The following is a 15,052-nucleotide window of genomic DNA, read 5'->3' as shown; positions in this document are numbered from 1 at the left end:
TCCCTATGTTTTCTTCTAATCGTTTTACAGTTTCGGGACTTACATTTAAGTCTTTAATTCACTTAACGTTAATTTTTGTGAGCGGTGTAAGATAGAGGGTCCAATATCCTTCTCTTGTGTATGAATATCTGGTGTTTCCAACATCATTTATTGAGGAGGTTGTCCTTTGCCCATTGAGTGTGCTTGTCACTTGTCGTTGCCTGTATATTCATGAGTTGATCTCTGGGTTCTCAGTTTTGTTCTGTTGGTCTCTGTCTGTCGTTATGCTAATACCATACTGTTTTGATGACTACAGATTTGTAAAGCAAGGTATTTCAGACTCCCTGAGGTGCCTGTGTGGTGGTGTGTTTAACAACAACCATCTCTCATGGAAAACAAAACAAAACAAAAACAACAACAAACCAAGAACACCTGACTTACAGTGTTTTCCAGTTTCCATGGTATAAATGTTCCCATCCTGGCTCATATCTAGCTTCCAAAAAGATGTTACCGAATGTTGAGTTGGGAAGAGGTGTATGGTAGCGCCCATTATCTATCATTTCCACCCTGCAAATACAATAGAGGTTAGTAACCTCAAAAGCACAGGTAATGGTAAAATGATCAGGAAGCACTGAATTTTGAGTATGCATTGCCTTCGTTTTTGATACAATTTTTTAACTGTAATTTATGTTGTTTTTAGTTAACAACCACCTCACAAGATTCCTGCACATGTAACAGTCAGCTCGCGTGCATCCATACACACCAGCTCTAGCACACCAATGGGACTGGCATCTTCCACGGAAAGTAATCACAATCGTTGTGTAGAACAAGTCCTCACTGTTCCCTCTTTCTCCATTCCTTACAGATCAGCAAACAGCAGCTGCAAACAGTCAAAGACCGGTTTCAGGCTTTCCTCAACGGGGAAACCCAGATTGTGGCGGACGAAGCCTTCATGAACGCCGTCCAGAGTTACTATGAGGTAAGAGTGACCATGCAGAAGAAGGTTAAGACCGCTCAAGCCTAAAGCCCAGAATTTCCAGACTCCTGTTCAGTGGGAACAGCAGCCTTGGCCTCCTATAGGACCATCCCTCCCGAGGCAAATGGGTTGATGATTGGTTACAATTTTTAGAAATAACATCATTTTGTTTGGGAAAACTAAATCAAAGCCAATTGTTTACTGAGATATTATTTGCAAAACACTCCACACATTGCCTGCTTTACATATGATGTCATTTAGTCTTTACAACAGTCTCGTGAGTTAGGTCTTGATATTCCCATTTTACCAGTGAAGCAACTGAGGCAGAGAGAGGTTAGGTCAGTTACTCAAATTCGCACAGCTGTTATAGTGCCACAACTTAAGACTTGAACTGAGTTGGGAGCTTTATTCCACCAACTCCACCCCTTCCTAAAGGATGTTAACACCTCCTTAGATGGTGCCTTCACTAGCTTCCTTGTTCTTTCTATTAAAACGGTGCTGTGAGTTCTTTTCTGTAAGTTAGAACCCCATCCAAAACTCAGTACTGTTCTTAAGAGAAAACCTATAAGGGAGAAAACATCTCCTGAATATACATCACAACAGAATTTTCACCTGTAGACCCCAAAGATTTATTTAATTCCACTAGTATATTTAAAATTTATAATTATTCTTCCATAAGGTGGACATTGGCTATTGTTTATACATTATTAGTGGGTTGGATACACCATCCCTTCCTATAGGCAGTGTTTGCCTGATGTGCATATTTTTAAAAAGTTATCATATGGTCTTTAAAAGACATTTTACTTTATACCAATTTATTTTTATATGAACCAGATAGTCTCTGTATTTGGAATCGTATGCCCCAAATGTTATACCCATTGTCAAGGCTGGGTTAAAACCATTAGAAACCAACTGCTAAGCCTTGAAAAATGGATAGCATCCTGCCATATGCAATTCAAGGTAATAACAATAAACTAAAATAAGTTGAATCCACCAAACTCTGATTTCTTTCCCCCTGGGATTGCTTCACGGATTTCCTTCCTTCTTTCCTTTCTGTTTTTAATTATTAGGTAGCAGATTATTTCCAAATAGAAACTTTGGTGCTTCTGCTTCTCTGTGTTCCACACACATGCTTCTGCCCATCGGGGTCTCCAGTCCTCAGTAGATGCTTTAAAAGTGTTAGTTGATTGATTCAGTCGAACTCCTTCCCACGTGCTCAGGTACTTGGCTTTGTTTATGACAAGAGTAGAGCAAGACTGCAATTAGATTTTGTGCAAATATTATTGATTGGTTTGCTAATTAGTGTTTAATAGCAAACAGCCTTTGTGTCTGTGATGTTTGCTGGGTCCAGTCACAGACTCATTTTACACATTTTCTCAATGAAATTTCTGTTTGGATTTGTTTTAGAAGTCTGCTTCATTTTTATATTTGTTAAATTTAAGCTTTTATATTTCCTTTTACACATAGTATTCATTATTGCCAGTAAGTGTCAGACTTCTCTATCTTATGTGATGCAGTATATCAGTTGAATTCAATGGAATGTGGAAATGAGATTCAGCACCATGATGATGGTATGGCAATGAATATCTTAAATCTATTTAACAAAATATTTTGTTGCGAAAATGCCAGGGAATGAAATTAATTCTACCCCCTTTTGTTTTCAAGTTCTGAAAGCCAGTTCAGACCAGGCAGACCCTTATCAATAATTCTCCATGTTTAGAGTTATTCACCAGTTTGTAAATTTGTAATTGCAAGTCTTAATTAGAAAACCCATTTGACTAATGACATAAATTAAAAGAAAATGCCATTTCTTTCTATTAATGAACTTTGAAAATTAATAGTGATCACTGTGCTAATGAGTCTGGAAATTGTCATTAAATCTATAGTGATGCTGATTTTTTTTTCTAGAGTAACTAGTTTATTTGAAAGAGCTTCTTTTTAGTCTGAGACTAACAGGCATTGAGAAATCACGGAGTAGTTAATATTAAGATTTGAGTAACAGAAGTAATATAGGGTATTAATTATTTACTGTATTCATTAGTAAAGTTTCGAGAGTCTTGAGATGCACGTTCCCACGAAGTCTAATCCACTGAAACAAAGGTCACTCATCAAGGGATCAAGATGAACACTTTCCTTGGGAGAGTTCCCAGTTCATTACTCTTCCCTTTCTCCCTCTCCCTTCACTCTGGGGCAGAGGAGAAGCTAGCATTTCTTTCTCCACTGTACTCCAGAATCCGATTGCTTTCCTGTCAGTATCCGTATTGGTCAAGACTCTTTGGATTACAAATGACGGATGCCTAGGTCAAACTGGCTTAAGCCCAAAACGAGATTTATTTGCTGAAGCAACTTAAAAGTCTAGGATAGACTCGGTTTCAGCTGTGGCTGGATCCAGAGACTCCAAAGATCCCAGCACGATGGGTATCTTTCCCCCAGACCTCGGCTTTGTTCTTCCCTGTGTCGGCTTTATTCTTAGGCAGGTTCTCTGCATGTGGAGGATTCTGGCAGCTTCCCGTCATGCCCTACCAGCTTGGCAACCACATCAGCAAAGACAATACCTCTTTGCTGAGAGCCCCCAGCAAAAGGCCCCAGGTGACTTGGTTGGGCTCACATGGATCGTGTGTCCTTTCTGGAGCCAATCACAATGGATGGAGGCTCAGCTAGACCATGGGATCTGTGATCTGACAGATCCACCTCTGGAGCCCATGAGCAGGCTCAGCCACCTAGAGTGAACCATCTAGAGGGAAAGTGCAGTGATTTGTCATTGAGAAATGAGGGTGCTTTTTACCAGAGGAAGAAGGTTGGAATGTATGCTCTGCAAGCAAAACCAATAGATATCCTTCTAAATCCCCATTCAATCTCGATCTCAATCTCAATCTCTCTCTCTCTCTCTCTTTCACACACACACACACACACACACACTCCACCCCACCATACCACACCTTCATATCCCAGTTTGCCAATGGTAATGACATGCGGAAAAAACAACTTTTCCTCAAAAAGCTCCGAGAAGACTCCACTAGAATAAGTCATTTTGGTCGTCGGCCTTGTTTTGCTAAAGCAGTAATGGCTTTTCAGCATACTAGAGTAGTAAAGAAAAAAAAAATTTAGATAAAAGGAGTGGGTAGGCTGTGACCTTTTTCCATCTGTGCACCTCCAGCCCAGTCTGAAGCCCACTCCCCAGCATTAGCATCAAGCCGTTCAGGCCTGTGACCTGAGCTGGGCCAGGGTAAAGGGACAGCAGGGTTCCCCCTGGCTCTTGAGAGCGTGCAGGTTTATTTTATCCTTTCCTGGCGGCTCTGATCGTCAAAACCGATCAGGCAGGGCAGCAGATTAATCCTATAATCTCTTCCATTCCAGCTTTGAGAGCTGGGTGCTGAAGTGGGTGCTTGCTCCGAGATCTAGGAGATCCAACTGGGCAGCTCTGTCCCCTTCCCACAGCTGTGGCCCTGAGACATCAGAGAGCACACCCAGTTCTCCGTAACCCACACACCTTCCCTAATTCTCAGAGCTTTTACGACAAACGTCTACGCTGGAAGCCCTCTCACTGTGCTTCATTTCGGTTCTCTTGCATGCCGGTCCTGGCATCCGAGAAAAGAAGTGGATGGAAAAATGTTACAAAACGTCTGTCACTCAGAGCCTCCCTGGAGGGAAACATGGGTGTTTGGTGGGAGGTGGAGATGTAGTTTGAGGCGGGAGACGCAGACACACACCCATTTTAGATACCTGGGCTTCAGCCAGTGAAAACTGCTCCGATTGAGTTTGTTTTGTTTTATGTTTTGCTTTATTTTGCTTTGTTTTGTTTTGTTTTGTTTTGTTCTTAGCCAGTCTCTAACAAAGTCCTGGTTGCTTTTTGCCAATCTAGCTATGACTGTTGTAGAGGACAGAATTTTGGGGGTGCCTGGGTGGCTCAGTTGGTTAGGTGTCTGACTCGACTTCAGCTCAGGTCATGATCCCATGGTTTGTGAGTTCAAGCCCCACATTAACGCTCTGCACTGACAGCACAGAGCCTGCTGGGGCTTCCCTTTCTCCCTTTCTCTCTGCCCCTCCCCTGCTTGCACGCACTCTCTCTTTCTCTCTCTCTCAAAATAAATAAACATTAAAAAAGAAAACAATTTTACATTTGCTAGCAACAAATTTAACTGGTTACATTAAGGGATGATGATGATGATGATGATGATTGTATAACAGTGCAGCAGTAATAACCACAGCAGCAAGAGTCATTAAAGGAAATAACCAAGCTACAGAAAAGAGGGAACCCCAACCGCTCAATATCAGGAAGCTGGGTGGCCTTATAGTGGACACCCCCTCATTGGTCTGAATCTCTGCCAACCCCATTCCATTCTTGTGCCATCCCCCTCTGAAGCTGAAACCCACAAGGGGAAGTCTGACTGGGTAACCTCGGGTTCCAACCTGCCACATGGCTAAGGAAGGACATGCTCCCATGCCTCACAGCCCCACTGAGGCCATGTGTGGTGGCACAGACATTCTCAGACTGAGGGACTGTTACCAGGAGGGAAGGATGGGGGGCAGGCATAAACTACAAATGTCCTCAACACTGGGTGATGCACTGTATTCAGTCTCTATGCTCTATGGTGGACCTTTTTTTTTAAATCTAAGAAAAGTGGAAGTCAGGTCATATCTGGCTATTTCTCTGAAATGAAGCTCCATTTTCCAATAAGCAAAAACCACTGTAACTCTTCGGTGGCCTTCAAAGAGATATATATCCATGGGAGAAGAGTAACTACCCATTATAAAGACATTTGTTTTGAGGGTAACACAGAGCAAGGAAGGAGGTGGCGGAGGTCAGAGTGGTTCAGAGGATGTTTTGTGTCTGAAAGATGTGCATTGAATTCTGGTCCCTCTGCGCACTGGCTGGGGCACCTCAGCCAAGTCTGAGCTTCAGGTACTTTACCTGTTCTAGCATCTCCCTACACAGTTATTGTCAGGATTAAATTACACACACACACACACACACACACACACACACACGCACACACCCTCACCCTAAATCTGGCACCTGGACAGTAATGTCATAAATATATTAAGGTTGGAGGGGAGGGTGGTGGACAGCACACATCCGCTGCATAGAAACAGTAGGGGAGAATTGAAAGTTGGTAGAATCAATCCACTTCCTAGTTTCAGGGACTGAGCATGAGGTAGGGGTTGGGGGTGACAAAGTCGAGGTGGGGTTCCAGGGTATAGACCTAGGAAATGGAGCTGCTTTTGCAGCTAAGCTACTGCTACCTGCCATGGGTGTGGGGCCCAGATCTGCTTCCAAAGTTTGCCCCAGCATCTTTTACTTTTTGGTGAAAGATACCTTTCAGATCCAAAGGTACATTTTATTTTAGAAACTAACGTGCTCCTTGTCTCAGTGAAGGTAACTGATGTAAGTTTTCCATGTAGGAAGAGGTGTTTTAAGTGATCACAAAGTAAAACAGAATATGAAAAAGGTAACTATATAATATACAAATTATAAAAATAGACCATGTAGAAAAAACCCTAAATCACATGGTTGGAAAAGCACCTATAATTCCATCGTGCTAGACAATCACTATTAAATATTGGTATGTATCTTTTCAGGTATTTTTAATGTGTCTACACACATAAAGATAGCTATTTAATTTCTAAATTGAGATGATCAGGAGGGGGTGCCTGGGTGGCTCAGTCGGTTGAGCGTCCGACTTTGGCTCAGGTCATGATCTTGCATTCGTGAGTTTGAACCCCATGTCGCTCTCTATACTGACAGCTCAGAGCCTGGAACCTTCTTTGGATTCTGTCTCCCTCTCTCTTTGCCCCTCCCCTGCTCACACTCTGTCTCTCTCTTTCTCTCTCAAAATAAACATAATAAAAAAATTTTTTTTAAGATTATCAGGAGAACTATTATAAAATAGTAGTAACCCATTTGTATCATTTAGCACAGTGGGTTTTAATTTCTTTCCTACCTCTGCAGAACTTACGCTTATGACATATTCTCATCAGTTTTACTATGTATCCTGTTCTCAGTCCAGGGTCATACTCCTATCCCCCAGCTTCACCTTACCTCTCCCATTGGAATTATCTACTTTAACAGTCTGTCAGGACACCTTTTGATGCTAATGAAAAAATCATATCTTTTTCCATGGCTACGTGATACTCTATTGAAAAATAACAGCTAACTCTTAGGACATTTCTTAGTGAATGTAATAAGCATCGTTACAGACCCCGTGCTGACCTATTCACATGCAGTGTTTCAGTGAATCCTTATCCCAATCATACTCGGGAAGGTTGTTAGGATTCCCATTTGAAAGACGGGGCAGCCAAAACTCAGAAAGATTGAGTAACTTGCTCAGGTAACCAAAACAGCAACTGGTAGAGTTGAGACTCGAATCCAGAGCTGTCTGACGCTATGGTCCACTCCTCCCAGTACCTGTGTGGCATTTGTTAGTAGCAATCAGGCCGCAGTGGATTGTGGGTGTTTTTAAACCTTATTTACTCTAATGTGTAGATATTTTTCTTATTTATGTTGGAATGACAGGCTTTTGTGGAGCAGGAAAGGATCTGCAAGTGGGAGCTGGGCCAGCCTAACCCCGTGCCCTGTACAGTCGTTAAGACCTGAAGCGCGTGTGTGCTCCTGAAACAACCTTGACGTTGCTTGCCTCTGGCGGTGGAGGGAAGGACTGATGGATGAGGTCGAGTCACTGAATTGACTGCCCTTCACCGTTCTGTATTTATTTGTTTATCTTCCATCTCCCATTATGACCTGTCTGGGAAGCTGGCAGAGGAGCAGGAAGGATTTATGGATGTGTCGCACCGAACTGAGCCTGCGGTTGAAGTCTCTTGCGACAGTCACCAAAAAACAAAACCAGAAACAAAAACACCAGCTAGAGCTCCCAGTACAAATGGGCTCTTGGAGTGATTTTGTTTTTATTTATTTATTTATTTAAAATTTTTTTTAATAGTTTTATTTATTTTGACAGAGACAGAGCATGAGCGGGGGAGGGGCAGAGAGTGAAGGAGACACAGCATCTGAAACAGGCTCCAGACTCTGAGCTGTCAGCACAGAACCCGACGCGGGGCTTGAACCCACGAACCACGAGATCATGACCTGAGCCAAAGTCGGACGCTTAACCGACTGAGCCACCCAGCTGCCCAGGGCGATTTTAGAGACACTCAAGCACACTGGTACTCAGGGACTCTGTTCACTCACTGTATGGCAAGGCTGGTCCAGCCCCTTCTGACACTTCCCTTCTGACAGGCTGAGAGGCCAAGACAGATGATGTGCCTGGAAAATGAGTTTTTTGCCTCCGCCTTTTCTCCCCGTGGCTGCCTTGCCTCCTGTTTGGCATTTCATCTTTGTTGTCTCCTTGGTGTCCGGTCTCCTTTTTCACACTCCTGACATTCCACTCATCTCCCCTCAATCCGGGGCCTGGCAGTCATTTCTTACATCTGGACAGATGGAGCCCTCTGCTTTCAAAGTCCTTTCAGTGTGTCAGAGAAGAGTGGCTGAATTAACCCCATGGGACAGCAAAGGACAGTGAGGTTTCTAGAAGTTAAGTGACTTGTCTAAGGTCATCCACTGGCAGTTCAGCAAATATTTACTGAGGGGCTCCTTTATACAAAGGAAGGGACTACATGAAGCAGATGATTGTGTGCAGGATCTAGGGGTCACCCAGCCAGTTATAGATGCCAGCTCAGAACAATGTGCCAACATCATCATTTCTTTTTTTTCAATTTTTATTTATTTTTGAGAGAGCGAAACACAGCACAAGCAGGGGAGAGGCGGAGAGAGAGGGAGGACACAGAATTGGAAGCAGGCTCCAGGCTCTGAGCTGTCAACACAGAGCCCGACACGGGACTCGAACCCACGAACCATGAGATTATGACCTGAGCCAAAGTCAGAAGCTTAACCGACTGAGCCACCCACGTGCCCCAACATTGTCATTTCTCACCCCTGTTGTCATGCCTCATGGAAAATCTAGCCTCAGTCCGTTGTTTTAAGAGACCAGTGTATTGTGCTTCCTTATTTTCCCTTTACCTCCATGCTCCCATCCAGATATAATCTCAACAGGCTCTCTGCCTTGAGACTCTACTTTGTTGCTGTTGCTCATTCACTCATTCAACACAGCATCAACTATGTGCCAGGCACTGTGTTAGGCGCTCAGAAAAAGAATGGGAAAAAAACAGCTAAAACTCCTGCCTTCCTGAGACTTATAGTCTAGCTGGAGCTCAGATATTAATCAGTCACAGAGATAAAAGGCCATTCTAGAAGGGTTTTGGAGGAAAGGAACATGGTGCTCAGAGCTTATAACGGAGGCCTGCCCCGGGTTTTGGGACACTGGTCTGGACAGATGGGAAGAGAGTATGGCTGCATTGTTGATTGAATGTTGTAAGGTACCTCTGATATTCGTTAGAGCTGACCACAAAGAATTAACCCCTTTGCACCCCACTGGTGCTTCGGTAAGTGCACCCCATCTGGTTGACTGCTTGTTCTCTTGGCCCCCTTCAGATTGGTTTGCCCCATTAAAGCCAGAGACTGTGGATTTGATCATGCCATGTCCCTGCTTAAAACCTTCAATAGCTACTCAGCGCCCTTCAGATAAAGACCAGTATCCTTAACGTGGCCTCCATGCCTTCCTCCATCTGGCTGCTTCTTGCCCCTGGTCTTACCCCTCTCCTCACTGCCACTTACATGGAACCTGCCCCAAGGCAGACCCAGCCACGGTGGCTCTCCCCACTTCCTCAGACACTCGGGCTCTTTACACTTACTGTTCCTACGCTCTGAAATACCCTTTTCACTCTCTTTTTTGAACCCATCATTCCTATGCCATCTCAAAGGAGTTTTCCTCCAGGAAGGCTTTCCTGACTCCCTGCTGGAATATATTCCCGGCAGTAGACACATGTGGTCCCACGTCCATCCTCTTGAAAACACTTGTCCCAGGTTACAGTATTTCTGTGGCATTATTAAAGAGTGGCGTCATGGAGGCATGAAGGCTGGATCTGCATCTGTTTTGCTCACCACTGTTGCTGGTGCCTGGCACAGTGGGCACCCAGAGAAAGAACGAACGTGATCATGAAGAAGAGTATAAACATTACAGCTGGAAGGGCAACCTCCAAATTTTTCAATTCAGTTCTATGTACAGATAAGACATTGGAGACCCAGAGAAGGGAGGTGACTGACCCAAGATCACACAGCAAGTTAGTAGTAGGTCCACTGGCCTGGACTATGGTTTACAGCTCCTGCCTCAATACTATACTCCAGAAACTTCCTCCCTTTGCCTTAAAACTTTGACGTACTTTGAGACGCAGACCTGTAACTGAGACACAGTGTGTTAGGTAGACAGAGAAACTATCTGCATTAAACATTATAGATTTTCAGGTAAATTCTTTAGTTCATTAAGGCTCATAAGGCCTGAGGATTTAGCTGAAGCTTTTCCTCTTTGATTGATTTTTAAATGAACTCTAAGATCTCCACTGAGTACCGGTTCCCAGGCACAGAGGAGCAGGCCACATCCCTTGCCTGTGAAGCAAGCTCTTAGCCCTTTTTCTTTCTAAATGGGTTCATTACGTTGGCGGTAGGTGGAGACCACGTTCCTGACATCTCTCCTCCCCGAGGAAGGCTTTGTAAAGAAGCAGGAGGCAGTGATATGTCCCCGAAGCAATGTCGTTTCCTGGCGAACGAGGGCATTTCCCAAAGTCCCAACAGGGAAGCCAACATCGGTTCTGCCTTTTGAAGGTTAGTTGTGCACCTTCTTAAGTGTGACCGGTACACAGCTCACAAGTATCAGATGTTCCCTCTTTATGGCTATGAAGCGACAGCCTCACCACCTTGTTTTACACCCCAGAACCACGTAGCTTGTGTCCATTTCCAAACGGTGGGTACTGGCACAGAGGTAAACTGTTCTTCATGGATGCTTTGGTACCAGGACCCAGCCAACCCCAGCAAAATAACCAAGGGCCTTTCACCAGGCAGGGGAGACCCCTAGGGAAGGAAGGAACCAGAGTGAAGTTAAAAAAAAAAAAAAAAAAAAGAGGAAAGAAACACCCCTTTATAATCAACCAGTTTGAGTTAGCGAGAACAAGCTCCTATCCCTCTCTGGAGTCTTGGTTTTTTGGTCTACACAATAGACTGAATATAATGCCTACCTTCTTCATTCGTTCACTTCTAAAGTGCCCGGCTCTGTGTCAGAGATGAGTGATGTTGTGGGGAACAAGACAGGTCCAGTCCTGATGGAGTTTACATTTTAAGAAGGGAGACCTGAAATTCACCCAATACTTGTTTGGTTTTAAGTGAGTATCATTGAGAGGATAAAATGGGATCTAAATCATGGTTAAAGTGTAAGTGTCAGACATCATGGCAGGTACCTTGTATATAATAACAACCACCATGGTGGGGTTCCCGTCCACGGTGGTGACCTGGGAAGACCCTGAACTCCCCTCCTCCATGAAGACAACTCAAATCTGCATCCATTTATGGAACAATTCCTCCTGAAGAAGAACTGAGGGCTGACCGAATAGCTTCTGCATGACAAAAACTGAAAAGAACACACAGACAACAGTAGGAGATGGGGGCAGGGTGATGGAGGGGACCCACACCCCCAAGGCCCCCAATTGCAGTCAGAACGGATAGTATTGAGGGACCCGGAGCAGATTCACCACCCCTGCGGCACAGAAAAAAGCTACAATTTAAAAGAGCAACTAGGAAAACAAAAGAGCAAGTAGAATACAAAGGGACCAGCCTTCGAACGCACCAGGCAGCTGGCATGGGAGTTGCTGGAATTCTCTCTGGGTTCTCAAGGCTGGTGGGCAGCACAGTGTATATTCCCTCCATGTGACAGGAGCAGGGTCTGGCCTCAGCAAGCCTGGGGGCCCTAGTCCCCCCAGCCCCAACCTGCCCCCCACCCCCTGCCAGGCCCCAGTCCTGTGCACACCTGGTTGGAGCTCACTGTAGCTCTAGCTGCTGTGACAAGGTGACACAGGTGCCGAGCACACCAGAATAGACCAAGTGGACAGCACTTTGGCTTTGGGTAGTTTGAGCTAGAGCACCCCCATCGCACAGTTACCCGCGACCTCGTGGCCCGCACCTGCTTCAGCCCCAGATCCCCCTCCTATGCTAGGGGGCTCCCCTGTGCACACCCTGCATGAACTGCCTCAGGGCTCCCCACCCAGAACCTCACCTCGGCTCTACTCACCCCGCTAGGGCACCCCCTGCTGGAGCATGCTGAGACACCCTGACTTGCAAGAGTTGGTGAGGATGTGGAGAAAGAGGAAAGCTCATGCACTGTTGGTCGGAATGTAAATTGAAGCACTCTGGAAAACAGTGTGGAGGTTCCACAAAAAATTAAAAATAGAATTACCATATGATCCAGTAATTCCTGTACTGGGTATTTACCGAAGAAAGCAAAATACTAATTTGAAAAGATATATGCACCCCCAGTAGCCAAGGTATGGAAGCAACCTAGGTGTCCATCCAGAGATGAGTGGATAACAGACATGTATGTGGGTGTATACACACACACACACACGAGAATATTACCCAGGCATAAAAAAGAATGAGATCTTGCTATTTGCTACAACATGGAGGCTATTATGCTAAGTGAAATACATCCGATAGAACATGACAAATACTATATGATCTCACTTATATGTGGAGTCTCAGAACCCAAACAAATGAATAAATAAACAAAAAGCAGAAATGGACTCATACATACAGAGAACCAACTGATGACTGCCAGAGGGGAGGGAGGTGGGGTCACGGGCAAAAGGGGTGAAGGGGAGTGGGAGATACAAGCTTCCAGTTATGAGGTGAATAAGTCCTAAGATAAAAAGCAGAACATAGGGAATATAGTCAATGGTATTGTAATAGCATTTATACAGACAGATGGTAGCTACACTGTGGTGAGCATAGCATAGCATACAAACTTGTCAAATCACTGTGTTATATGCCCGAAATGAATGTAACATCATGTGTTGACTATACTTCAATTTAAAAAGTCAAAAAAATAATAATAACCATAATAACAAGCCATCTGGCATTACTCTGGTCCACTTTTTAAAGTGGTTATCATATATTAATCCATTTAATTCTCCCTTAGAAGTACTTATGATGTAGGGGCACCTGGGTAGCTCAGTTAAGTATCCGACTCTCCCTTTCGGCTCAGGTCATGATCTCACGGTTCATGAGTTCAAGCCCTGCACTGGGCTTCTTGCTGACAGGCAGAGTCTGCTTGGGATTCTCTTTCTCTCCCTCTGTCTCTGCCCCTCCCCTGCTTGTGTTCTTTCTCTCTTTCAAAATAAATAAACTTAAAAAAAAAAACCCACCTCTGACATAGACTGCTATTATCCCATCTTATAGATGAAAACACTGAGGTACCAAGAGATTAACTTGATGAAAGAAACGCAGCCATTAGGTACCAGAGAAAGAACTCAGGCAGTTTGAGCACAGTCTATATACTATATCTACCTCTCATGATATTACCACCCGATTTAATCATTTTAACAACCTCGTAAGTACTATTGTTACTTTTCTTTTCCACATTTGGCCAAAAAAAAAAAAAAAAAAAACCATGCATAAGTGACTTCTCTGAGTCCCTCCCGTGGTACCCAGAATGGCAGTGAGCCCAGCCCTGGGCCTCAGGAGACGGGCATTTCCATGACTAAGTCCCTGATATCTTTCCTGTCCCTGTTCTTGCTCAGGTGTTCCTGAAGAGTGACCGCGTGGCCCGCATGGTGCAGAGTGGGGGCTGCTCTGCCAATGATTCCAGGGAGGTCTTCAAGAAACACATTGAGAAGCGGGTGCGCAGCCTGCCCGAGATTGATGGCCTCAGCAAGGAGACTGTGCTGAGCTCCTGGATGGCCAAGTTTGATGCCATCTACCGTGGGGAAGAGGACCCCAGGAAGCAGCAGGCCCGGATGACAGCCAGTGCAGCCTCTGAGCTGATTCTGAGCAAGGAGCAACTCTACGAGATGTTCCAGAACATTCTTGGGATCAAGAAGTTTGAGCATCAGCTCCTATACAATGCGTGCCAGGTAAGGTGTCTGTCACCTGGGCCCAGCACTCTGTGAGTGAGTGGGGTCACATTGTGACTTCTGCGTGCCCTAAGCACTGTTGTCTTCATGGCTGCTTCTTGATTTAAAAAAAAATTAAAAGTTATATTTTACAACCGCATCTGTAAAAATTGAATATAATCCAGGCCAGAATATGTTCATGTTTATCTTCTGGTTTTAAAAGAAATGAAAGCATTTTTGCAAGCCCCTAAAAGTGTTGTGGGCCGTAGGTACTGTGTATATCCTGTCTAATAGGTAGGTTGGTTTTATGAGTAAGGCCTGCCTCCTTTGTGTTTTCTGAAACAGCTGAAAGCTCAAAATAAGTTTTTAAAAAGATTGTTTTGCCTTTAAAATATATGATGCTTACCAGGTGCGTGGCCTATACTTCCTCAGCTTGGAAGCCAACTGAATTTAGTGCCTCCTCATCAAGAGTGATTATTTAAAATAGAAAGTCTCCAGAAAGCCTGAGTATTTCACATCATTACCATTGTATTAATCTCACTATGAATTTCCAAGTGGATTTGAGGGGGCTGGCTGAGACTATGCTTGGTCCCATCCAAGGTGGGTCTATATTTCCTCTGGATCAGGAGTTATTCGGTCAACAAATACGTGTTGAATGAGTACCTACTTTGCAGATTTTAATAAGTGTCACTTGGGAGCACTTTTCAAATTCACAGCCCCAGCCCCCAAACCTAGAGATTCTGATTCTGCCTTCTCAGGACAGGGCCCAGGAATCTGCACTAGGGTTTCCCTTCCTGGTAGTTTTATTGCCTTTCTCCTTTTAAGAACCATTGATGAAACTCTTGTACCTTAATTTCCCTGGGCTAACTCTGCCCCTAGGGTAGGTTAAATTAAGACATTATAACATATTGGCTGAGTTGTGCCTTGCTCAGAATCAGACAGACTTAGGTAACTCTTACCATGACCTTCACCGGCTTTGTGGCCTTGGGGAGTTAGTGAACCTCCTCACACATGAGCTTGGGATGAAATTTTTATAAGAATTCAGTGTGTGTAAAGCCCAGAGCAACATGGGATCCTTTATAAATGGTAGCTGTTAAAATATACAATAGTCTA

The 15,052-nt window shown here is 44.3% G+C and overlaps 1 protein-coding gene across 1 annotated transcript in view; it reads left to right on the top strand.

Moving 5' to 3' along the window:
- The window catches only part of LOC120220088 (calcium-dependent secretion activator 1-like), a gene marked incomplete at its 3' end in the record, with an annotated part of 65,628 nt that extends 51,668 nt beyond the window's left edge, over positions 1 to 13,960 (top strand). The window contains exons 4-5 of the mRNA XM_039217089.1: positions 845 to 958; positions 13,628 to 13,960. Of these exons, the coding sequence (XP_039073020.1) occupies positions 845 to 958; positions 13,628 to 13,960 (447 nt within the window). The remainder of the gene's footprint in view (positions 1 to 844; positions 959 to 13,627) is intronic.
- Positions 13,961 to 15,052: the final 1,092 nt, after the last annotated feature.

This window comes from Hyaena hyaena, unplaced genomic scaffold (genome assembly GCF_003009895.1).
Source record: "Hyaena hyaena isolate Hyena2069 unplaced genomic scaffold, ASM300989v1 scaffold_665, whole genome shotgun sequence".
In the NCBI taxonomy this organism is placed as follows: domain Eukaryota; kingdom Metazoa; phylum Chordata; class Mammalia; order Carnivora; family Hyaenidae; genus Hyaena; species Hyaena hyaena.
This window is presented reverse-complemented; position numbering and strand designations above follow the sequence as displayed.